This window comes from Myotis brandtii, unplaced genomic scaffold, assembly GCF_000412655.1.
Source record: "Myotis brandtii unplaced genomic scaffold, ASM41265v1 scaffold131, whole genome shotgun sequence".
Lineage (NCBI taxonomy): Eukaryota > Metazoa > Chordata > Mammalia > Chiroptera > Vespertilionidae > Myotis > Myotis brandtii.
In genome coordinates this window covers 2,198,877-2,224,111 of record NW_005354632.1, presented here as the reverse complement: position 1 = coordinate 2,224,111, position 25,235 = coordinate 2,198,877, and the positions used below count along the sequence as shown (strand labels likewise).

General features: G+C 46.5%; 2 protein-coding genes across 13 annotated transcripts in view; both read left to right on the top strand.

Annotated features, from left to right (window-relative positions):
- The window catches only part of HIPK1 (homeodomain interacting protein kinase 1), a 50,979-nt gene extending 31,189 nt beyond the window's left edge, over positions 1–19,790 (top strand). For 10 of the 12 annotated variants that reach the window (XM_005859975.2, XM_014534559.1, XM_005859977.2 and 7 more), the window contains exons 6-16: positions 224–408; positions 729–891; positions 2,178–2,403; positions 6,307–6,428; positions 7,347–7,481; positions 10,197–10,339; positions 10,717–10,899; positions 11,396–11,602; positions 12,042–12,283; positions 13,958–14,088; positions 15,169–19,790. In XM_005859975.2, coding sequence (XP_005860037.1) covers positions 224–408; positions 729–891; positions 2,178–2,403; positions 6,307–6,428; positions 7,347–7,481; positions 10,197–10,339; positions 10,717–10,899; positions 11,396–11,602; positions 12,042–12,283; positions 13,958–14,088; positions 15,169–15,657 — 2,226 coding nt within the window. In that variant the 3' untranslated portion in view covers positions 15,658–19,790. Of the gene's footprint in view, positions 1–223; positions 409–728; positions 892–2,177; positions 2,404–6,306; positions 6,429–7,346; positions 7,482–10,196; positions 10,340–10,716; positions 10,900–11,395; positions 11,603–12,041; positions 12,284–13,957; positions 14,089–14,772; positions 14,893–15,168 lie in introns of those variants that run through there. The other 2 variants (XM_014534556.1, XM_014534563.1) reach the window with 2 other exon arrangements.
- Positions 19,791–21,327: 1,537 nt separating this feature from the next.
- OLFML3 (olfactomedin-like 3) lies at positions 21,328–24,916 on the top strand. Its single transcript, XM_005859974.2, has 3 exons — positions 21,328–21,864; positions 22,723–23,008; positions 23,645–24,916. The coding sequence occupies exons 1-3, from the start codon at positions 21,751–21,753 to the stop codon at positions 24,463–24,465; spliced, it is 1,221 nt and encodes a 406-aa protein (XP_005860036.1). The 5' UTR covers positions 21,328–21,750; the 3' UTR covers positions 24,466–24,916.
- The last annotated feature ends 319 nt before the right edge of the window (positions 24,917–25,235 follow it).

Here is a 25,235-nt window from a genome sequence, read left to right as displayed (position 1 = left end):
GAACAGAAAATTAGTTAGCTTTATTCTACTAACATACTCTACCGAATTGAAGGTTTTATTTAGAATAAGAAGAGCTTCCACCTGTGAAAGTGATTAGTCTAATAAAAATAATTTCCTCAAAATTTTTTGAATACTGTATATGGTTTGGAGAGAAAGCAGATAATTGGTGGCAGCATTAAAGATTAAGTAACAAAGCATAATATTTCTTAATTTTCCTGGGAAGGTGAATATGTCCACAGACTTAGAAGGAACAGACATGTTGGCAGAGAAGGCGGATCGCAGAGAATACATTGACCTGTTAAAAAAAATGCTAACAATCGATGCAGATAAGAGAATTACTCCTCTGAAAACTCTTAACCATCAATTTGTAACAATGACTCACCTTCTGGATTTTCCACATAGCAATCAGTGAGTATGATATGGTTTGGGGCATTTTACCATGATCTGCTCATCTGTTGTGTTACCATTTAATAGGTAAATGGAAATATCACGTGAGCAGCAGCTTTGGAGCTTACGTATTTGGCTCACTGAAGCTTTTCTTCCTCACTGAAAAATTATGCAATTAAAAATCAGATATGTATGTTTCCCTATGGTTATAAAAACTCTTATTCATTTGATCTGAAAATACTTGGGGGGAGCGGGAACGTTGATCCATATTCATCTTGAGTTATTTTGATCTGTTTAAATCTCAGCATTCATTTCAATGAACCTTTCATCTCTTTTTTTAGTGTTAAGTCTTGTTTTCAGAACATGGAGATCTGCAAGCGGAGGGTTCACATGTATGATACAGTGAGTCAGATCAAGAGTCCCTTCACGACGCATGTTGCCCCAAATACAAGCACAAACCTAACCATGAGCTTCAGCAACCAGCTTAATACAGTGCACAATCAGGTAAATGATTTTGGAAACTCAAACTTAAGTGGGATAGAAACTGGTAAGAATACAGGTCGAAGTAAAGAAATCAGTCTTGGCTTTGGTGGTCTTATTGCTTCTTAAGAATTTTCTATTTGGCAGAAGTGATGCTAGACAGGGTAGACTGATAATACCTACCAGCCATGTGCTGACAGAAGTTAAATATAAAGACCTTATCTGTGCCCTCAGACTTAGCATCATCAAATAAATGCAGCCTGGCTATTGTACTCCTTACTGCTGTGAGTTGTACTGACCAGCCAAATGACTGTTAGAAGGATTTTATATGTCTCGTTACACGTATTGAAGGGTGTTTCCAATAACTTTTTATATGCTGAACTGGAGTCCCAGAACTTACTCATCTATTCAGTGGAAGATTGTACCCTTTGACCATCACCCACTCTCCCCTTCCTGTCCCTGCTCTACCCTAGCAACCACCAATCTACTGTCTGCTTCTATGAGTTCAGTTGGGTCCCTCCAATAATTAACTTTAAGAGTGGTTTTGCATGTAAGCTTCCTGCTTTCTCAGCTAGGTCTGTTTTTAAATGAGATTTGGTGGAATCCAGCAACTTTTTGCATAGAAAGAAGAGAGGGGTTTATATAACCGCAACCAGTACAGGACCATTTTTTTTTTTTTAATCCTCATGGGAGTATATTTTTATTGATTTTAGAGAGAGAGGAAGGGGGGGGGGAGAAAGAGACATCGATCAGTTGCCTCCCATACACACCCCTACCAGGGATCAAACCCAGAACCTAGGTATGTGCCCCGATGGCGAGTCAAACCCAAAACCTTTTGGTGCATAGGACGATGCTCCAATCAACTGAACCACCAGGCCAGAGCCCATTTTTTTAAAATATATTTTATTGATTTTTTACAGAGAGGAAGGGAGAGGGATAGAGAGTTAGAAACATCGATGAGAGAGAAACATCGATCAGCTGCCTCCTGCACACTCCCCACTGGGGATGTGCCCGCAACCAAGGTACATGCCCTTGACCGGAATCGAACCTGGGACCCTTGAGTCCGCAGGCCGATGCTCTATCCACTGAGCCAAACCGGTTAGGGCCAGAGCCCATTTTTTATTCTTTGTGTTCTTATTCAACCTTATAACATGTCTGAAATATAGAGACTGGAAAAATTTCTTAAGCAGAGATTTCTTTCGAAGACAGCATTACATTTTAACACTTGAAGTTTTTCTGGATCGATTCCCTGTGTATAAAAATATTGTGCTCTCTGTACCAGTGTACAACTCTAATCCTTTTGTTTCTAGGCCAGTGTTTTAGCTTCCAGCTCGACTGCAGCAGCTGCTACTCTGTCTCTGGCTAACTCAGATGTCTCACTGCTGAACTACCAGTCGGCTCTGTACCCCTCGTCTGCAGCACCAGTGCCTGGAGTGGCCCAGCAGGGCGTTTCCTTGCAGCCTGGAACCACCCAGATTTGCACGCAGACAGATCCATTCCAACAAACCTTTATAGTATGTCCACCTGCTTTTCAAAGTAAGTGGGGAACGCCTGTTCATATGGTCTTATGTCAGACTTACCTGCTTTGGGCAGATCCCTCTTAGTTTTGGTCTTTGACAAGTTTTAACGATCTCCGGTTATGAAGATAACGAAAGTTAACAAAGTGGATTTACCCTTTTTTATTTTTATCTAATTGGGTACTATCTGACACATGACAGGAGTCCACTTAGTGTTTCCTTATTTGAATTGCCTGATTTCAGTTTTCTTGCCCGAGGCCTAATATCAATGTCATATATCTTGTTACAAGCCTGTATCTCAATAATGCAGAATATATAATCTTGAAAAAATTTGTTGTAAACACAGTTGCTATATATTGAATCTTATTTCCTCTATCATTCCATATAAAATAGGAGGTAATTTCATTATAAAGTGTAAAAATTATGTTTAAGAATATGGAAACCTCTTAAGTTACATTTAGAAATAAAGATGTTCATTTATTGCATTGGAAAATTCTCCAAGCTGAGGTGCTTGTATGGGGAAGGCATTAAGATTATCTGCTTCAGCTCATGAATCCTATTGTTCCTACAAACTCCTTCAACAGAGGAACAGAATAGCTGAAGACTCTAATCCCTAGGTGTTGAAATAAGATTGTAATTTTCACATTCCCATCTTTTCTCATTTTCTCCTTGTTGTTCAGTCTGTTCAGTTCCTTTTTTCTGAAATATGGGAAATGTGTGCTTATTGACCTAGCGAACTATTTAAAAGGTAAAATTTAAAAAAATATTTTTTAGCCTCACCTGAGGATATTTTTTTCCATTGGTTTTTTTTTTTTTTTTTAGAGAGAGTGGAGGGGAGGAAGGAGGGGGAGAGAGAGAAACATCGATGTGAGAGAGACACATAGATTGGTTGCCTCCCACACCTGCCCTGACTGGGGCTGGGGATGAGCCTGCAACTGAGGCACGTGCCCTTGACCAGAAATCGAACCTAGGACCCTTCATTCCACGGGCTGATGCTCTAACCACTTAGCCAAACCGGCCAGGACCAAAAGGTTAGGGTTTTTTAAGGATGTTTCCTGACGACACACAGTGACTTTCCCATTAGAAAGTCAATGTCAGTACCCTGTGGGAATAAGCCAGGGTTCAGGCTTCTCATAGCACTTTCCATAGGAGCAGGTAGCACTTTTATCTTTTTACTTCAGTTACTTATTGACCGTGACTTTTTTGTTTGTTTGGTTTCTGACAGAGTCGGAGCAAGCAGAAGGAAAAGAGGGGCTAGGGGAGACTGAGAGATTCCCGGGAGGAGAGGAGAGCGATAGTGATGTAAACTGGGGAGAAACCCCAGGGAAAGCGGAGGAGCAGATTCAAAACCCGTAAATGCAAATTTAGCCTCACTTACCCAATTGTTCCCTGCGCGTGCTTCGCAATAGTACATTCTGTCCTTTGGGTTGTTATATGCTGAGTGGTTCCGCTACTGAATTTAGCAAATAGCCACTCCCCGCCCCCTCACCTTTTCCAGGTTGAGTTTCATTGGAACAACTTTCCAATGTGGGACTCCCAGCTTTTTTGCTTCTTCTCATATAATAGTTAAGAGATGAGGTACTCGACCTTTTTCGTTCCTTTAACAAAACAAAATGTCAACTGAAGAGGTACAGGGCTAAAGCAGTATAACCAACTCTTGATTTAATTAAGAAAGTATAAGCTCTGGAGAAATTTTCCCCATTTGGGAAGTCTAAATCACCCGAGTAGGTAGAGCACATTTTAAAATTTCCAAATGAAAGGGAGTTTTTAAATTAAGGTAATGGTGATGATGAAAGCTGAAATGTATTACTACATGCCAGTTAGTATTCTGAATGCTTTTCCATGTGCTAATTCATTCTCACCAACAACCCTAGGAGGTGGGTAACATTATGCCCAATTTATAGATGAGAAAGTTGATCATGATTCCCTCAGCTGCCCAATTTTTTCTAACTAGTCAGTGGTAGAACCACAGTTTGAACCCAGGCGGTGGGTTCATAGCTTTTGTGTTTTACGGTATTATTCTATACAACCTCTCAGTATTTAAACTCAAATAGCTGTAGAGAGACGTCCATTGATTTGCCAGCCACAGCCATGTGCTGGTTTCTGAGGGGCAGTTCTGTTTATTCCAGGCTGTCTACTTTTCCTTCACCATCTGCTCTTTTGCAAGATGCTTATACTCAGAGGAGAAATGGACCCTCAGGATTAGATAGTTCTACTCTTCTTTCCAGACTTCCATGGTTTTTTATTTAAAGGGCTGTGTTCCACAAAAATAAAACACAAAATAAAGTTTTAATCTTTCTTAGTTCAGGGAAGAACCTTCCAAAAGTATTGCCTTTTATTAACTTCTTGGTTTCCATTTGGGGTTTCCTGAAACTAGCTTGACTGCTGTGGCTTAGCCTAAGATACGATTGCAATACCTAGAGTCACAGTTGTAGGTCAGTACTATAAATACTACTTTCTATACTACTCTAGTGGACCAAAATAGATGCACATTTTGCTCAGTAGAAACTTTATTCTGCAGTTTTTGTCCCCTTTTGCTTCATCATCCTGGGACACATAGATGATCTTCTGTAGTGACCATTTCTTCCTGAGTTTTGCCTCCTTACTGTCTACTAATTTGTAGGAGGCTATTACAATAACATTGTTTTGTCATTAGGCGTGTGTCCTTTAAAAAAGTTACTAGAGTGTTTTAATTACGATTTTTGCTAGTCCCTCTTACGTTGCATGTTGTGTTTTTGTTTCTCTCTATGACAGTTTGTTACTAAATTAGTTGGAAATTACTGAAATGAAATCCAACGACAACTTGCTGTAAGCAGCAGTATTAGAGTTATGCTCATTGGCTACCTCCATAGTAATATTGAGAAAAATTAATTGGTGATAGCTTAAAAAATACCACTGATGGAGCATCTAATTAAAGTGTTTGCATTCTTACTTAACAAATCTGAAGGCATGAATGCGCTAGAGGCCTAACAGAAACGTAAGTTCCCTCCACTGATGGTTTTGAAAGGGTAGGTTTAAAAGAAAGCTGTGATGGCTCTCTCTCAACTCGGCAAAGGGAGACCATCTTGAGCCCCTCTTTTCCCCAGAATGAGATACTCCTGTTTGTAGGAAACATTTATTCAGCATTTGTGCCAGAGCATAATGAATAGAAAGATAAGTGAGACATGGTTTTAAAGGCAGCTCAAAGTTCTTGATTTTCCTAGCTGTCCAAGCTACAAAAGGGCCTTGTTAGAAATCTGTCAGATTTCTAAAAGAGTAGAAAAAAGGGTTTCTGTAAACCCACAGGTCTACCTTTTAAGTATTTTTATCTTGGGCATAATTTAATTCACACATTGGTTAAAGAAAAAATATTGGACTAATTTGTGAACTAGGTGGTTGTTTTGAGGAGTGGAGTAAAATGTCCCCCTAAAATACTCTGAACAAAAGGTTAATTTATTTGATAAATTATTGAGCTTTTCATAATATTTTTCTTATCTAATTTAACCTAAAGTTATCATTATATTTTATTTAAGTCTATGCTTTTTAATTGATTACATTTTAAGCACATGTTTTTTTCCCCCCTAGTGGATGTGATTTACTAAGTGAAAGGTTTTTTTGTTTCTACCTATACTGTTTGTTAATGAGAATGGGATGGGTGTTGTGCTTTAAGTTTTGTAGGATAAAAGATATTTCAGAATTCTCTTAAATCAGCCTTCCGTGTATCAGACATCTTTTCATTAATCCCACCTGAAGGGACCATGTCTCCCTTTCCTTAACACCCCAGACTTCCACGAAACTACTTTGTCTTAAGTGTCTAGAGCTAAAACTTAAGTGGCAGATTATTCGAACAGAAAAGCTAAAAACAAACACCCTGCACCCCCAGTAAGCAAACAATAGCCCCAGACCTAGCAAAGCAGTTGAACTGTGATGCTGTTTTCCGCAGCTGGACTACAGGCCACGACAAAGCATTCTGGGTTCCCTGTGAGGATGGATAACGCTGTGCCGATCGTCCCCCAGGCGCCAGCGGCTCAGCCACTGCAGATCCCATCGGGAGTGCTCACGCAGGTAAGAGCCAGAGCCGCGTGCATCTGTGTCGCTGAAGCACTGTTGAGAATCGGGTATTTTGTCCTAGAAAACGGTGTTTGCTTTGAGTGTAAGATCTTTCTTGGCCATGATTCAGTGGACTTGAAGCGAAACATCAACAATGGAACAGTGTACTCATCCCACCTCTGCCAACATCTGCCTTAGACTTGCAGGGACAAATGGCCAACTTGGAGAAATTAGCTTTTGAGTAAATATACTCTCATTCTGTGAGAGGAAGTTAATTTCTTATGTGGGCGCTTTTAGAGGTCAGTACACGTGTAACAACATTGTGAGTCTAAAAATGAAAGGCTCCCCTTTTGCTCCCTGGCATCCCCTTTGGTCCCTCTTGCAGGATTTCACCACAGTTGAGAGGCAGGGTATATGAGATGCCTCTTCAAGCATCACATGCCTTTATTCCCTGTGCCTCGCTGGCCTGTAGAGAGCTTTGAGTCTTTATACCTGCCCCGGAACTCACAACTAAGAGGTCAAGAAAATCATAGAGTATTCGTACAAGCGACAATAGTATATATACTTTCCATTCTGTGTGTAAATGTTCATGGCCCACGACACATGGGCAATTCTGAAATCCCAGCCCCCTAATTTGTGAGCAGGACTTCTTAACACCCGCCTTTTGAACTGAGTTTGGTAGAACTGACCCTCTGAATCTGGCCCAAGAAGGATGCCTATACTTTTTTTGCTTTAGGCCATTGACCTTTGACCCAGTGGGCCCCTGCTGTGCAGAGTTGAAGGGGAAAGTTGTGTTTGGTACGTGCGTTCCAGGTGATAGGAAATGAATTACTGCTTATTGTTGGTAATAACTTGGGGGGAATGAGAGCCCTGCTGAATCCAGATAACCTGCCTCCGTGTTTGTTTCACTCACCTGCCTAATCTACGTTTCAGGGAAGCTGTACACCACTAATGGTAGCAACTCTCCACCCTCAAGTAGCCACCATCACACCGCAGTATGCGGTGCCCTTTACTCTGAGCTGCGCAGCCGGCCGGCCGGCGCTGGTTGAACAGACCGCTGCTGTACTGGTAATTCCCTCACTTGATTGTTACTAACGGAGTTTTTGTTTTCTTTGGTTTCTTTCTTTTTTATTTTTTTCGTTTTTCTGTTTTCTCATTTTTTCAAAAACATTTTCAACTTGGTCTTTGCAGAGGGCATGGAAGCATGTGCCATCTTGTGGCTGTGTTCTCGCTGCATCTTTAATGTCTCATTGTTTTCCTCCCCATTTGCTGAGATGCCGTTTGACTTTGGGGTGCCGTGTGGCTCTGTCAGGAGCCAGGCCCTGACTCTTTGCCAGCCTAGTGTGGGAAAGGCTCTTGGTGTAGCTCAGAAGAGCCCAGCACCCTCTGTCTTCTGCCCAATCTTTTACCTCTGCTCCTTGAGAGGGAAGAAATGGCCGTTAGTGTGGCTCTGCTCAGGCACCCAGGTGGCCAAAATCTGAACTGCTTGCAAGTTAGCATCCTTCTTTATTTGCTGTTTTAAGCTTCTAAAACTTCTGTGCTGTAGACATGTTTAAGATGCTCTCAATTTATTGCTTCATCTGTTGCTATTAACTTTCCTCTTTTTGCCACTCACGATCAGTGGCAGTTTATATCTTCCATTGAAAGATATTGCCTTAGAATCACTGTAGATCATATTTGTTGATTGAAATAAAGGTGAACTCATTTTTAGGGGTTTATGGATAAATTATTTTACAAAGAAGTCTTCATACAAAGGTGAAAATATGGATCAAAAATTTTATGCAGATACAAGATTTGTTACTAAGAATTCTGAGGAAAACTTATTAAATACAGCTGTGAATGTAGTAGTAGGGGGCTTAGAGAGAGGAAGAACATAAAAACAGCACTTTGAGGAGTATTTCAGGATTTGTAACTTTAAGAGTGTTTTTTTTATGTGATGTTTGGGAGAGTTAGAATTATTTATTGGACGTCCATCATTTTATTACTTTGAAATTTAAAAGCAGGCAAGCACTTAAAACTTAACTGATACCAGGAGTCCCGATACTTCTGCAGTCCTTCAGAGAGGCTTTCAAGTTCTCGTTTCTCAAGGACTCGTCTGAGTGAAAGCACTTCCAAAAACATACTTTGGTTGTTGGAATTTGTTTGATTTTCAGTTTAAAAAGCCCTTTATCGCCTCCAGATTAATTATATCATAAGCATAACACCTAAGTGCAAGGAAGTCAGATATATTTCCAACTGGACTGATCCAAGCCACTGGATTGCTCACCTGTAGGGTCTACGTTGGGAAGGTAGTTGACATTTCTCCTCTCCGCTTCTCTTAAGTTTGCACTGGCCGTTTGCTAAGCTTCGCTTATTTTTGTTCTTCTTCTGTCAAAACAGTTTCGTCGCTTGGAACGCCAGATTTCTGCCTCTCGTTGGAATGTTACTTCTTGCTTTGTATTAAACTACATGCTTTGTCTCGTGCAGGTGTTGGCTTATGGAAAGACGCATGGTGTGACTTAACGTACTTCTCTTATTTTTTTGTTTTGTTTTAAATTCTGCTTATGGTAGCAGACATGTTTGCAGTTTCTCTGCTTTGAAGGCTTCTTGTTTGGAACCAGTATTGGTAACAAGTGGATCTGTTACTTGCAGAAGTATTTTTCAAACAGTGTCTGATGGCCTTGTAGTTTGAAATGCAAGAAATAGAACCATATGTACCTAAGCACTGTAGGTGATGGTAGTACTGTAGACTTCAGGTTTTAAAAAGAAACTTTCAAATCTGTTGGTATTTTTTTAGAAAATGCCAGAATTTCTGTAAGAAGTACAGACAACATATCCGTTGCTGTCTATTTCAAGTGACATGGCTTGTGAAAAACTAGAAATGATATATTTTCTTGTAGTGGTTAGTTTTATGTTGAAATATGTTTCCACAAATGATACATAAAACAATGTTTTAGGTAACTATAAAACAAAATATGGTGCTCTCTGCATCTGTTTCATAAATACTTTACTTACTGCCTTATTTTAAAATTCTACTAAATGGCTATAAATGATGGAGTCAGCTTTCTCTTGCTGGCACCAGCTCGATTGCCAAAGGATTTTGGCCTTCGGTCATCCACACCTGGCTCCATTCTCCAAGTACTACCTTTTCAAAAAAGGAACAATTCTCCCCTTTGTTTTATGGGTTTGATGGATCTGATGTCTTATCTGATTGGCGCTCAAAATTTACATTCCTATTTTGAATCTCAAGGGAGCCGTCTTAACACTTTCTGGGATGTTCTTTAAATCTCTGCACAAACGGTACTCCAGCACTGAACCACAGTTGACCTCTGAACTTCCAGACCCCTTTGCTCTAGAGCAGCGGTTCTCAACCTGTGGGTCGCGACCCCTGAAAATACATCCTGCATATCAGATATTTACATTACGATTCATAACAGTAGCAAAATTACAGTTATGAAGTAACAACGAAAATAATTTTATGGTTGGGGGTCACCACAACATGAGGAACTGGATTAAAGGGTCGCGGCATTCGGAAGGTTGAGAACCACTGCTTTAGAGTACATACAATAGTGTCTCTAACCAGGGTCAGGTTGTGGAGGTGGCCAAGAGAAAGCAGCATGTTCTCTTTCTTAAACGTAAGACGTATAACCTTGAGCCCCTCTGATCTTTCTTTTTTAATCTCTGCAAGTTAATAATCTACAAGTGACTTCTTTTAAGAAGTGAATTTTTCTTTCATCTAAAAAAAACACAAAGAGAAAGCCAAGAATGAGTCCAGTCTGGATCTTTCTGTGTGTTTCCTTGCAGCAGGCTTGGCCCGGAGGAACCCAACAGATTCTCCTGCCTTCAACTTGGCAACAGTTGCCTGGAGTAGCTCTGCACAACTCCGTCCAGCCCACGGCAGTGATCCCAGAGGCCATGGGCGGAGGCCAGCAGCTCGCAGACTGGAGGCAAGTTCCTCTCTGGGAGATGTGCAAGGGCAGGTCCCCCAGGGCAGGGGCACCTTGTGATTTGGGGAGACTGGGGAGAAAATGGAGGAACGGAGAGCTTTATCTCTGTTTGAAATCTTTCAAGAGGAGAACCCATATCAGGCTAGGAGATGGAGTTTAAGCAGACTCCTTTATACAGGAAAATAATGGGTGCTAAGTCAGGAATCGTGGACTTCAGATTTAAAGGAAGTCTGATGCAATTAGGAACCCTCCAGGGAAAGCCTACAGCCTTGTGGTCCACGTGTCACATGACCAATCCGATGCAGCTCCTTTGGGCTCTTTGGCCCTGGTCTGCAGCGTCTGGGGCATTCACTCTCCATCTCTTCCTGTGGATGCAGGAGTGCCCACTCGCATGGCAGCCAGTACAGCACCGTCATGCAGCCGCCGTCCTTGCTCACCAGCCACGTGACACTGGCCACTGCGCAGCCCCTGAATGTTGGCGTTGCCCACGTCGTCAGACAACAACAATCCAGTTCCCTGCCTTCAAAGAAGAACAAGCAGTCGGCTCAGGGCTCCTCTAAGTAAGTCTCACTGGAGCTGGGAGTTCAGCGGGGCCAGTTTGGGAGCGATGCGGCCCCGCACGTAGCGTGTTGTGTGTGTACACTTTGGAACGAGGCAGCGAGTGCTGCCAGGCCGAGGAGGAGCTACCCTCTCCTCTGGGCGTGCGCACCAGGTGGTCCTGGCTGTGCTGATCCCTTCTCTCTGCTGCCACCTGGGACCCTGGCCTTGAGGCTGCAGTTTGGTTTTCTTCTGCCCACTTTACAGAGGGAAAGTTAACCTGGGGTAAAGCGCATATAAAAATAAGATTTATGTTGTATTTTGGTGTGCTTGTGCCTGGAAACCCTGGCTAGAGTGGCTGGTTTATTTTTTATTGGAACTTTTATAGTTAAGTGTATTGGCTTAATGATTAGGTAAAAAGGAATCAAAGAGCAAATTGGAGAGAGTTTTGGAAAAAAAATTGTACACAGTTTTGGGGGCCAAGAACTGAATGGTCTTTCTTCCGATCTTTTCCTACAGGTCTTCTCTGGATGTTCTGCCTTCTCAAGTCTATTCCCTGGTTGGGAGCAGTCCCCTCCGTACCACATCTTCCTATAATTCCCTAGTCCCTGTCCAAGATCAGCATCAGCCAATCATCATTCCGGATACTCCCAGCCCTCCTGTGAGTGTCATCACTATCCGCAGTGACACCGACGAGGAGGAGGACAACAAATACAAGCCCAATAGGTAAGAGGGGTGAATGGTTCACTGTCTTGGTGGCTGCTACCCTTGGCCGTAAACTGTTGGCTTCAGGCAAGTGGGGATGGGAATGGCTGAGGCTACATGAATCGTTGTTAGAGGCGTGTACTCTGGAGCCATTCTGTCCTGGGTCTGAATCCTGTCTGATCACTGTGTGCCCTTGGTCAAGTTTCTTTTTCCTATGCCTCAGTGTCCTCATCTTCAAAATAAGGATAATAGTAGCTACTTGATAGAAGTGTTCCGAGTATTCAGTGAGGTGTATGTAGAGGGTAAGAACAGTCCTTCAGAAGTTTGCTGCTGCTATTATTATTACCATTGTCACTGTCATTGTCGTCATCATCATCATCGTTACCATGGGAGGACCAGAGACCATCAAAGAAACATGGCTAGAAGGAGGCTGAATTTTCATGTATTTTCTCCTCCTCAGCTCCGGGCTGAAGGCAAGGTCCAATGTCATCAGCTACGTCACTGTCAATGACTCTCCCGACTCGGACTCTTCCCTGAGCAGCCCGTACTCCACCGAGAACTTGAGCGCTCTCCGGGGCAATAGCGGGCCCCTTGTGGAGGGGCCGGGCAGAGGCGTGGGCGACGGCGCTGGTACCCGCACCATCATTGTGCCTCCGCTGAAGACGCAGCTTGGTGACTGCACTGTAGCCACCCAGGCCTCGGGTGAGTGTCTCCAGCTGGAGTTGAGGTCTCCTTTGATGCGTGTATCCTTCACATTTTGCTATCGTTTACTTGTGCCAATGGTGGAGACCGTGCATAGATTTCCTTACAGATTACTTCATTCAGAAACTAGTTCCTTGTGTGGTGAAGTTAATTTTGGCCGTCAGTTTCTCTTCCTGTGTTTGTTTTGCTTGGATTAATATAAAAACGAATGTGTAGTCTCACAAATACACTCACTGTTGATGGGAGAAAGTTGACAAGACATATGTTACGTGGCAGGGAGAATTAGCAGTGTTTTTTTGTTGTTGTTTTGCCATAGGTGATTTGATTTTGACAATCTAGAAGTGGACAGGAACTGATAATATTAAAAATGACTGCAAAAGTGTTTTTGGAAAACAATATGAACTTTAGTCCTTTTCTCTGCCAATGTCATAGCAGCAGTCCTTTTGTGGGCTTTATCATCAGCCTGATCCCTCCATCTTTTTTGCTGTTAGATGCTGGGCGTAGGCTTCTTGGTTCAGATTTGGGTAATGCTCACTGCAGTACCAAGCCCCAGGGTTCCCCGGCTCAACACACTGAGGTTTCCTTCTCACATGACTTCCCATACAAGTGTTTCTGGTTGGCAGGCCTGCGGTGAGTTAAGGACCAGAGCTTGGCCTCCTCAGCATCCACTCAGAAAGAAGGAGAGTGTTTGGGGAAGGCACACACATTTGTTAACCTCTTTAGCCCTAGAAATAGTGAAAACTACTTACAGGCCACCCAGAGCAAGGGGGCCCGGGATACGTAGTCCCTGACTAGGCAGCTGTTTTCCAGCGGAAACTTACACCTGAAGAAGGGGAGCGTGCATTTCTGGTGTCAGCATAGCTCTCTGTGCCGTCCTTGTGTGCATTAGTGTTTTACAATGAATTACGTTACTGCCTCTAATCCGCGGGTATCGCGTTAGGTGTAGACCACTGTCCATTGTCGACAAGGCAGGCTTTCCCGACGCCAGGCCCCAAGCGAGAAGATGAGGACCTCTGGTCACGGTTGGGTCCCAAGCATGTAGGCTGCTCTGCAGTCACTGAATCACTGCTCAATAATGCAGACTACTGCCAGAAATGCACAGGGGTGCTGGGGCTGGAGAGGAGGCATATCACACAGCCTGGGGGGGGGGGGGGGGGGGCAGGAGGACGCAGAGTGCTGGAAGGTGAACTTGCTTACTCAGCTGCCCTGCAGTTTCTTAGAATTTGAAGACAGTGAGTGCCCACAGATACAACGTTGCCTTCCTTTCAACCCTGTGAATATTCAGCTGTCCTACTATCACCAGTATCGTACTCAGCTTCACGTCCTTTCTACACTTGTTTAGTCCCTTTCTACATAAAGCCAGGCTCCTCGGGGTAGGAACTGGGCTTTGCTTGTATTTCAGTTCCTACTTGGCACCTGCAGAAGGTCAGAGAGTATCTGCTGCAGTGAGCGTGGTGAGGACCCTTTCTGAGCTTTGGAGCAAGGCAGGAGGGAAAGGGAAATAGAGTGTGTGTTCCGGTGTCCATGGAATCAGGAAATAAGATACACTTGACACCTTCACTCCTGCAAGCCTCAGGCAGACGTGGACTAATGACGCTGTGCGATGCCATCTGAGGCTCAGCCCATGTCTGAGCCATGTCTCTTCGTACCTAACGCAGGCCTGCCCTCTCTTAGGTCTCCTGAGCACTAAGACCAAGCCCGTGGCCTCGGTGAGTGGGCAGTCCTCTGGATGCTGTATCACCCCCACCGGGTACCGAGCGCAGCGCGGGGGGACCAGCGCAGCACAGCCACTCAACCTCAGCCAGGTAAGCGCCAGGGGCTGCTGGCTTCTGTTTGGGCCCCCCCCCTGTTGTTACTCTCTGGAGAACCCCACTTCTGGCTGGACTGCTGAATAAAGCCCAATGAAGCTCCTTTTGTGTCAAACGGTGTGGTGTTCTGTGGCCCGTGTCAGATCCGCACGTGCTGTCTGTTCATCCGTGTGTAAGTGTGTGCAGGATGCACATCCCAGGGTTTCCATCAGACTGTCCTGTCTGTCCTGGGAGATGAGAGAAATGTCTGGAATGCAGAAGAAGCCTAAGGCGCTTTAGCCCGTGTCTGGTTCTGCACCACCACACGCTTTGAGACCAGATTCTCCTGCTTCATCTCCCAGATCATAAGTAACATGAGCCTCACACTGCTTGAAGCAAGAGACAGGGAAAAGCTTTCTGGCCACCTTATCACCAGTTCTACTCCTACATGTTGTGTGAGTGCAGGATTTGGGGCCTTTTCCTCCCATCCGATCCTCTGATAGGGTACAGGGGAGGGGTCACTATTCTATCTGCATTCACGCTTCCTCAGCTCAAATTCTGGTGCCAGTGTGATGTCCCCTAGTAGTGAGGAAGTGTACATATGAGGATGTAACTGCATGTGTGTGTGTGTGCATGCATGTGTGAGAGAGAGCACACGCATGTAAGTGCAAATGTAAATTCGAGTTAGTGCATGTGTTTTAGGCTCCACAATTCACGAGGGAGATGAAGAACTTAGAGGAGAACAAAAGAAAACATTGCCAAGAAAGAAAGGTTAGGAAAAATGCAGACTCACTGACGCCAGACTAGGGTGAGTGGAGCCACCAGTTACTAACTTGCAGGAGTGGGTAGCCCTCCGGACTCCTGACCCGCCTTCCTGTCATGCTTAAGAGCAAGGCGCTGCCATCTGGGCTGGGCTAGGATGTGCTGCCAGGAGGCAGAGGGCTGGACGGCTGCCTCCTGACAGCACGGCCCTCTGGGAGGTCAGCGCTCTGGCAGCCCAGCGGCAGCGGAAGTTAGCACCTCAGCTCTCAGCTTGGCCTTCGGTGCCCTGAACCAGAGTGACTGTGAGATGCCTGACTCCCTTCTTCCTCCTTCCAGAACCAGCAGTCATCGTCAGCTCCAACCTCGCAGGAGAGAAGCAGCAACCCTGCCCCCCGCAGACAGCAGGCGTTCGTGGCCCCGCTCTCCCAAGCCCCCTACGCCTTCCAGCATGGCAGCCCGATACACTCGACGGGGCACCCACACCTGGCCCCAGGCCCTGCTCACTTGCCAAGCCAGCCTCACCTGTATACGTACGCTGCCCCCACCTCTGCTGCTGCACTGGGCTCCACCAGCTCCATTGCTCATCTCTTCTCCCCCCAGGGCTCCTCAAGGCACGCTGCAGCCTATACCACCCACCCCAGCACTCTGGTGCACCAGGTCCCTGTCAGTGTGGGGCCCAGCCTCCTCACCTCTGCCAGTGTGGCCCCTGCTCAGTACCAACACCAGTTTGCCACCCAGTCCTACATTGGCTCGTCCCGAGGTTCAACAATTTACACTGGATACCCACTGAGCCCTACCAAGATCAGCCAGTATTCCTACTTGTAGTTGGTGAGCATGAGGGAGGAGGGGCCATGGCTGCCCTCTCTGACCCTGAGTTCTGCAGAATGGGCTGTGCTCAGCTCCTCCCCTACTCTCTCCTGAAACTCCTTAGCCAGCCCCTCGCTCTGCAGGGCCCACTGACGGAAGGTTTTTCTCTGGGGAACCTGTCTCAGTGTTGACTGCATTGTTGTAGTCTCCCAAGTCCGCCTGTTTTTAATTCCTTATTTTTGCGACAGCATTCTGGTATTTGGAAGAGTTCAGATGCCCATCTTCTGCAGTGACCACGGGAGAGAGGTCATTCTGAAGTCACCCCTTGAAAAATATTTTCTCTCTGACTTTGTTTCTATAAATGCTTTTAAAAACAAGTGAAGCCCCTCTTTATTTAACTTTGTTTTATTGTAGTTACTGGTCAGAGGAAAAATGCTGATAGAAGGACTTGGAGTCTGTTAGTTAGAAAAAAAAAATCATTGCTTTTTGCTTGTTTAAAAACCAAGACTTAATTGCCTATTTTAAGAGTAGCTTTCACAAGTCCTTATTTTTCTATCAGGCACTTCTCCTCAGAATTTTACTTTTGTCTGTGAGATATTTAAATTTACAGTGTTTTAGTTTTGTTTTCATGTCACATTATACTTAACGGGCAATTGTTATTTCTGCATAACTGGTTGTGTACTGCTCTGAATTACTATTGGGATTCTCTCATTGCTCTGTGTTCATTACAAAGTAGCATTAAAAAGGCAGCTCGCCGTTGGCTGGTAACTCAGCGCGAGAATCCATGCCTGCCATGAAAACACAACGCACCAGGTGTTCTTCTTAAACGAAGCACCATGCATAATTTTGAAATTATTTTTAAAAATGTTCTCTGATTCAGCTCAAATTTTATTATGGAAAAGCCATTGAGGTGGTTGCTATTGTATGGTGGTGGTGGTTTTATTATATGCAAAATCTCTTTGTATTATGTGCTACTGGCATTGAGGAGCTTCGCCTAAAGATTAGTAAGTATTTTCAATAATCCACCTCTCTCTCTCCTCGCCTCACCTCTCCCTTCTGTTCTCTGTGATTGATTTGGGGAGAAAGCGAAAGAATCTGAGACCAGATGAAAACATTGTGTATAGCTTTTATACTTTAGACTAGCTTCCTTTGTATGCCAGCAGCAGACTGAATGCTCTCTTATTAAGACTTATACAATAAGTGCATGTAGGAATTGCAAAAAATATTTTAAAAATTTATTACTGAATTTAAAAATATTTTAGAAGTTTTGTAATGGTGGTGTTTTAATATTTTGCATAATTAAATATGTACATATTGATTAGAAAAATATAATAAGCAATTTTTCCTGCTCCCCCAAGATGTTATTTGTAATCAAATGTGTAGTGATTACACTTGAATTGTGTATTTCGTGTGTACCTGATCCTCCAGTGTTACCCAGGAGATGGAATTGGTGTCTCCATTGTATTTAAACCAAAATGAACTAATACTTGTTGGAATGTATGTGAACTAATTGCGATTCTATTAGAGCGTATTACTGTAGTGCTGAAAGCGCAGGGCGAAGCCTGCCAGGAGGGGAGACCGTTGGAATTGTTTTTGCACAGGTGTGTCTGGTGAGGAGCTGGTCAGTGTGTGTCCCTCCCTCCCCTCTCTTCTCCTCCCCCATTGTAGTGCCTTATATGATAATGTAGTGGTTCTAGAGTTTACAGTGAGCTTGCCTTAGCATGGACCAGCAAGCCCCCGGGAACCCAAAGCTGGTCACTGGGTTGATAGAAGAGGATTAGTAGCTGTGCTGTGTAAATGCATTGTTCTCAGTTTCCCTGCCGACCCGGAAACATTCAAATAGCAGCTGTCCTCCTTTCCCGCCGCCTCTGCCCCCTCTCCATTCCGGCGGCTCAGCCTCGCTCTCACAGAAGCATTTCCCCACGTGGCTCTCTCACTGCGTGGCTGCCTGCTCCTGTGAGCGTTCAGGAAGCAGGTGAGAGGAGTCAAGCCAGTATTTCATATGCATTGTTTCTTCTTTCTAAAAAGGATGTGCAATCACTTTGAGAATGAGATCCCCCCCCTTTTCCCATGTGGTAGTCCTTCCTGCAGATAGCTGACATTCCTAGTAAAATATTTGCTTGTTGAAAAATATATGACAGATGTGTTTATACCAAAGAGCCTGTTGTATTGCTCACCGTGTCCCCATACTACGAAGAGTCTTGTGATGCCCCTGGTGGCAGCGAAGAATATTAAGAAAGTACCAAAGCCACTGGGCTTTTGAGGTTCCTTTTTACCAACTTGTATATTCTCAGGGCCCTTCCGACTGTGAAACTGCCCTTGTCCTCTCAGCTCCTGCCTGGATCTGGGTCAAGTAGAGGGTACTGCGGATGGGATGTTCCTGCCCATGAAGATTTTGGGGAAGAAAGTTAACCCTAAGGCACAGAAGTGTTCCATCTGAATAGAAAATGCCAGTTGAGGGATACGTCTGGGACGGGTTCTTTGTGGAGATGGTGTCGGGAGGTGCAGGATGGAGATGGGGGATTTCATGGAGCCCGGGCAGCCAGCCCTGCTCGGGGTCGAACACCGAGGAGCTGTCAAGGTATTGGGAGTTTCTTCTTTGCGAGGAGTCTGGGCTTCCGGGAGGGGCAGTCAGCACAGCCTGCCGGGAAGGTGTCGGTCGGCGCTTTCTGTGTATTTTAAATTCTATTGTGTCGTGTTTTCAGCACTCGTCAAGATACCCAAGCAGTTAGTATCGTTTCTGTCACTAGTGCGTTCGTGTTCTGGTCGGCGTGTGTGGTCTCTGTGTGTCCTTTGTGCCAAGCCCATTCGGAGTTTCTTGCTTCAAGGGCAGAGCTAGTTTCTCATGGAAACTTTTTTGTGTTCCTTTTCTTTACAAGAGGTAGGAATTGTTGTTTTTGTAAGAAACAAGATGCAGGAAAAACAACCACAAAACACTCCACTCCTGCCCCCAGTCCAGTAGGTAGATACCGTTTAAAGATGCGGGAAAAGACGATGCCAAGATTTGTATTGTTACCTTAATCACCTTACTAGCATTGTGTGGCTTTAGGGATTTTAGAGCTTTTCAGTCAGTCTGTCAGTTGGCATTTCAGATCCACCCAGGTAAAAACCCACCTGTGTCTGCTGAACGTCTGTGTGCTCCGTGTGGCTTTCCATCCTGTCCCTGGGGTTTGAGCAGCTGGCCTGCGTCGGGGTGGCCTGGCCTCCGACCACGTTAAGGCTGTAGGCCCTCTCAGGAGTGCACTTCCGGCTTCTCCCCTTCCGGGTGAGAGAGGTGGGGAAGGGTTAATTAAATGCAGCCACTCTAGGCTCTCAGGACCCCTGATCACTCCAGAGTTCTTCATAGCTCCCAGGAGGTGATCCTGCAGTCAGTGCTCAGCTCCCCTCCCCAGGAGTAAGTACTCCATGTCTGCCACCCACCATCCTCCAGGAGAGGGGGGAAGCCTGAGGGCCCTCAGCCAGGCAAGTCCAGTCACGGGCGTTTTTTTCAGCATTATTATGCAAAAACCCACGGGTTAGGGTGGTCTGTTTTAAGTTAGGAAATGAAGTTGCCTCCCAATGACAGGAATGGCCCAAGCCTGCTTCCTATTTTGATTGTGTTTTTAACTGATGGATGGTGCAGCATGTCTTCATGGTTGTTTGTGGCTAAACTTTATATAATGTGTGGTTTTGATTCAGCTTGAAAAATAATCTCACTACATGTAGCAGTACATCTATGTACATTCTATGTAATGTTAGTATCTCTGCTTTGAACCCTTGATATTGCAATGGAATTCCAACTTTATTCAGTGTATTTGATATGCTAGTTATTGTGTGCGACTTAAACTTTCGTTGCTTCCTCCCTTTTCTGGTCGCGCTCTTCCTTTGACAATGAGCCTCTAGAAGCAGTTTCTGAGAATTACTGAGCTATGTTTGTAATGCAGATGTACTTAGGGAGTATGTAAAATAATCATTTTAACAAAATAAATAGATATTTAAAATTTAATACTAACTACGGGAAAAGGGTCCATTGTGTAAAACATAGTTTATCTTTGGATTCAATGTTTGTCTTTGGTTTTACAAAGTAGCTTGTATTTTCAGTATTTTCTACATAATATGGTAAAATGTAGAGCAATTGCCATGCATCAATAAAATGGGTAAATTTTCTGATTTATGTGGCTCTTTTACTTTTGTTATATTGAGTTGTGTTTTCAGCACTCTACTGGTCAAGATCCCCAAAGGGAGTCACCAAATGGCATCTTTGGATACCTAAATACACCTGAAAATCAGTAGACACATTATGTATTAGAGACCAATTCATCTTTCATACAGACCTCCACAGTGGAAATGAGTGGGCATGGGAGGGGACATTTCCCAAGAATGGAGTTGCAGGGCCCTCACTGGAGATCTGGCCCTTTCAGAGGCAGAAACCTCTGACACAGGCTAATTAAATAAATGTCATTTCCTAGCGAGTTCCACCTGACACTTAACATAGCAGAGTGAAAATCAGAATCACAACCAGACTGCTCCTTTCCCCTCCGCGCCAGCTGGTTGGAAGCCAGGTCCTTGTAGAGAAGGAGCACTTGTCATCAGAGTTCTCTTCATCCCAAAGGGAATAAAATTCCTCTGGATCAAGAATTAGAGGTCTGTCTGGGTTAATCACTGCAGGTCTCTGAATAAATGCTACGTTCAGTTGACTCCTTTGGACACAGGTTTCAGGCCCAGTTAACCCTCCAGGGGCCATTCATTCATTTGGGGCTGTTATGCCCAGATTTCAAGATCCCCAGTAGACCACCAGGGAGCCAGCCATGTCCGATGCAAAAGCATAAGAGTCTTTATTTCAAACCCGGGTTTGGCTCCCCCACCCTCCTTACCGACTCAGCGGCAAGTGGTAAAGAGAGAGGCAGCCCTGTGGTGAGAGAGGTTTTATAGTAATGGGAGGAGAGAGGACTGTGGGCCCTGCCGATTGGCCAGGCGATGGAGGGCGTAGTCCTCGCCCTTTCAGGGGCTCCTGAAGTCATAGTGGGGATCTAGAAATGAGACACATTCAGAAACACGCTTGTGGACCGTAACCAAGAGCAATGATCAGTAGTCCTCTCCCATAAGTAGGGAAGTCATAATACATTTATATTGATTGACACTGCACATACATACTTTTCAGATTTTCCCCTGAATAAAATGAATGTAAAGTTAGTGTGAACTTGCTGAACACTCCCCAGTTAAGAGAATATACCTCAAAGCATTCAGGCCAAGGAAAGCCATATACAAAGGCTCTGCTGTCAATCATGCTTCCAGTTAATCAAGAATTTACCGACTTCTCAATGACCTGTTTTGTTATCAATTTGTTTTTTATCTGTTATATTCTTGTCTTTAGGCTAAATAGGAGAGAGGCTGGCATAGCCCCATAAGTATTTGGGTAGTTTGTGGGGAAATCTGCAATTTAATGCTGAAAACACCTATAAATTCAGTCTGCTTGGCTTGCTGTGTGGAAAATTCCACAAGAAGTCGAAGTGGAAGCCTTGGTTTCCATGTTAATCCTGAGATGATACCTGGTGTTCAGCACTAGGTGGCGCCAATGAGCTATGGAAAACCATGATACAGAAGACCCACTGTAGCCCTTTTCCCCACCTCTTCCCCTCAAACCTCCTCTCCCGCTTCCAGCTTCCACTGACCAAGGCAGAAAACAGCCCATGCCGTTCTTGCTGGGAAAGATTAATGAAAGCTATTTCTTATGTCAGCGCTGGAGGCCTTCTGAAACATGGGAACAGAGTTTGCTGAGTTTTCTCTGGGGCCTCCCCAGCGCCCCCTTCTCCTGGGTGACTGCCCAAAGGCTGTGCCCTGGGTTTCCATCGCCTCCTCTCCTGGGGAGCCTACAGCCTAGGCAGGAGGTGGTTAAGGCTTCTGGCTGCTCTGCAGTGGGGCCATCTGCGTTTGATCAGTCCTGGCAGAAAGGAGGGGGCGGGGGCCGTGAAGGCCTGAAAGCATTCCAGAGGAGTGAGAGAGACCCAGAGATCCAGAAGGAGAAGGCCCGCCCCCACCCCGCCTCCCAGGCTCACCCGCGGGCTCCAGGGGCAGAGGCGCCTGCACACGGCCGCCTGTGCACTCCTGCCCTGGCCCCACTCTCCCGCTGCCATGGGACCCTGCGCTCCTCTCCTCCTCCTGCTCCTTCTGTCGTGGTCCGGACCCCTTGGAGGACAGCAGCAGCACCTGGTGGAGTATATGGAACGCCGGCTAGTCGCCCTAGAGGTGAGTGACCCCTCTTCTAGCCCAGCCTGGCAGGGTGGCACATTTTTTTGTTGGTGCACCCGGTGTCTCAGGCATCGAGGGATGACAAGACAGGGCTCTGTCAGAACCTACAGAAAACTCCATCTTTTAATAAGATTCTCAAAACTTAAGCCCTCTTCCCCACATACACAGAGCGATTCGGACCTTTACGTCTTACCCCTGGGATTCGATAGAATAGAGGGAAGAGTGCAAACTGGAGCTGGGACTGTGGGGACGCAGCTCAGGACGAGCTGGTGCTTCTGCTCAAGTTGGAAGCTCCCAGAGAACTAACTCTGCCTGTTTCCCACGTTGAAGTCTGTAGCCTCTTAATCCCAGGAGAATTGTGCCGTGGAGCAGAGAGCCCTCCCCACCGTCCACTTAGACGGCCCAGAGCAGTGGTTCTCAGCCTTCTGGCCCTTTAAATACAGTTCCTCATGTTGTGACCCAACCATAAAATTATTTTCGTTGCTACTTCATAACTGTTATTAATCGGAATGTAAATATCTGGTATGCAGGATGGTCTTAGGTGACCCCTGTGAAAGGGTCGTTCGACCGCCGAAGGGGTCGCGACCCACAGGTTGAGAACCGCTGGCCTAGAGGCTGGTGGCTCAGGGGCCCTGCTGGCAGAGAAGGCAGGCCGGAGGACGTGCTGCGGTGGCAGGGGCCTAGGTGAGCCCGAGCCAGGCTTTCTGCACATTTAGCGTCTCTGAACATCCGGTTTCCTTTCTGTGGAGGTTGCAGGGAATGTTGCTGCCCGGCCAAGTGTGTGTTCTTCCCCATTCCTGACTCCCTGGTTGGGCCTCTCCCTGCCTGTCCCCCCGCCTCCCCCCATCCCTTCAGGAACGGCTGGCCCAGTGCCAGGACCAGAGCAGCCGGCATGCTGCTGAGCTGCGGGACTTCAAGAACAAGATGCTGCCGCTGCTGGAGGTGGCCGAGAAGGAGCGGGAGGCCCTCCGAACGGAGGCGGACACCATCGCGGGGAGAGTGGACCGTCTGGAGCGGGAGGTGGACTATCTGGAGACCCAGAACCCAGCTCTGCCCTGTGAAGAGGTGAACGAGAAGGTGCCCGGAGGCTCTGGGACCAAAGGCAAGGGCAGGAGAAATGAGAAGTACGACATGGTGACAGGTGAGCGATCTGGAGGCAGACCCCTGGCTCTGAGAACCGGTGTCCTGGTCCTCGGCCCATACAGAGGAATCCAAGCCTGCGTGGGGAATCCTGAGCTGTCCGCCAGGGTCCCTTCTTCCCTCCTTGCCCCCATCCCCTTTGGCTGTATACAGTGGGGCCTTGACTTACGAGTTTAATTTGTTCCATGATGGAGCTCGTAACTCAAATTACTCGTATGTCAAATCAAAAGTGAACGAGTGAGACACGTGATGCTGGGCTGATGTTGTGGCTGGCGGTCACTGTGACGTTCGCTGCGCCAACTAGCGGTGGGGTATCTGAAGCTGGCTCATAACCCGAATTTTAGCTCGCAACTCAAAGCAAAAAATCGGCCGAGAGATGGCTCGTATCTCGAAAAACTCGTTAATCGGGACACTCGTAAGTCAAGGCCCCACTATATTCTGGAATCTGTTTTAGGGCAACTCGGTAATGACGAGCCCATCAAGGAGGGTTTCTGGGGACCCTTTTCCCCATAGCAGTGGAGGCATCCACTGGGCAATTGCCCACTGTTCTCCAGTGGCCCACCCTGGGAACAGGCGCTTCCTGCGTTGGGCATCTAACTCTTGCCCGTATTTCCTGTGCTTTCCTCCTTCCCCACAGACTGCGGCTACACCATCTCGCAGGTGAGATCCATGAAGATCCTGAAGCGTTTCGGGGGCTCAGCTGGGCTCTGGACCAAGGACCCGCTGGGACCCACAGAGAAGATCTATGTGTTGGATGGGACACAGAATGACACGGCCTTTGTCTTCCCGAGGCTGCGTGACTTCACCCTGGCCATGGCTGCCCGGAAAGCTTCGCGCATCCGGGTCCCCTTCCCCTGGGTGGGCACAGGCCAGCTGGTATACGGTGGCTTTCTTTATTATGCCCGGAGGCCTCCTGGAGGACCCGGAGGGGGTGGGGAGTTGGAGGACACTTTGCAGCTCATCAAATTCCACCTGGCAAACCGCACGGTGGTGGACAGTTCCGTGTTCCCAGCTGAGGGTCTGATCCCCCCCTATGGGCTGACGTCAGACACGTACATCGACCTGGCGGCCGACGAGGAGGGCCTGTGGGCTGTCTACGCCACCCGCGAGGATGACAGGCACTTGTGTTTGGCCAAGTTAGACCCACAGACACTGGACACGGAGCAGCAGTGGGACACACCGTGTCCCAGAGAGAACGCTGAGGCTGCCTTTGTCATCTGTGGGACCCTGTACGTCGTCTATAACACCCGCCCTGCCAGTCGGGCCCGCATCCAATGCTCCTTCGATGCCAGCGGCACCCTGACCCCTGATAGGGCAGCGCTCCCTTACTTCCCCCGCCGATACGGTGCCCACGCCAGCCTCCGCTATAATCCCCGAGAGCGCCAGCTCTATGCCTGGGATGATGGCTACCAGCTGGTCTATAAGCTGGAGATGAGGAAGAAGGAGGAGGAAGTTTGAGGAGCTGGCCTCGTGTGAGGAATCGCTCCCATCTCCATACATTTATAGCCCCACTACGTTTCCTGCCCCTCATTCTCTGAACGTGGGCAAGTTGTAGTTCAAGTCTCATCTTTTAGCCCATGGAAGCCAAGTTCCGATGGCCCCTTCATTTCCCAGGGGACTCTGGATCTTGTGTACCCCTTTTAGAGCTAAAAGAGAGAAAACCCAAAGGGTTCACTCCTTTCTCCTGGCCCATGTCCACAAGTTTCAGGCCTAAGATGACCCAGAGCTCTGGCCCTCGGATGGAGGCCACCCCAATGAGAGGCAACAGAGTATGTGTTGCCTCGGTGTGAGTTGGAGAAGAGAGGACTTTCAACGCCGCCCTCTCTCCCATCAATGCCCTCAAGAACGGGACTCTGTCCACCTCATTTTGTACTGACGTGTTTTGCATTAAAGGGAAAATCCACCGCTCCTCGCCTGCGTCTGTTTGGGGCGGCCCTCAGATCATATTTCACCCCATGACCCTCTCTTTTCCCCTCCACCCTATCCTGGCTCCATAAGCCACATTGGGGACTTGGCTGGGTTCCCTGGCTGAGGGAGAGGCACTTCTCTGGTTACAGATTTCACTGTGAGGCGCCCGGGAGCAGCAGAGCCGGCCACTTCAGGAGGCTGGCAAAAGCCCTCCACACCCACCTCGTCCTCCTCAGCCCTCCCGGAGCCACCAGTGGCTCCCGCCTCTGGCCAGGAGACTGCCCAGGGGCCGAGCTTCCGATTCCAGCTCTCAGAGGTGT

Excerpts from the sequence above, each read along its gene's own strand:
- OLFML3 (XM_005859974.2), top strand. The coding sequence starts at position 21,751 with ATGGGACCCTGCGCTCCTCTCCTCCTCCTGCTCCTTCTGTCGTGGTCC. Across the intron at positions 21,865-22,722 it reads GCCGGCTAGTCGCCCTAGAG|GAACGGCTGGCCCAGTGCCA; the intron begins GTGAGTGACCCC and ends CCATCCCTTCAG. Across the intron at positions 23,009-23,644 it reads GAAGTACGACATGGTGACAG|ACTGCGGCTACACCATCTCG; the intron begins GTGAGCGATCTG and ends CCTTCCCCACAG.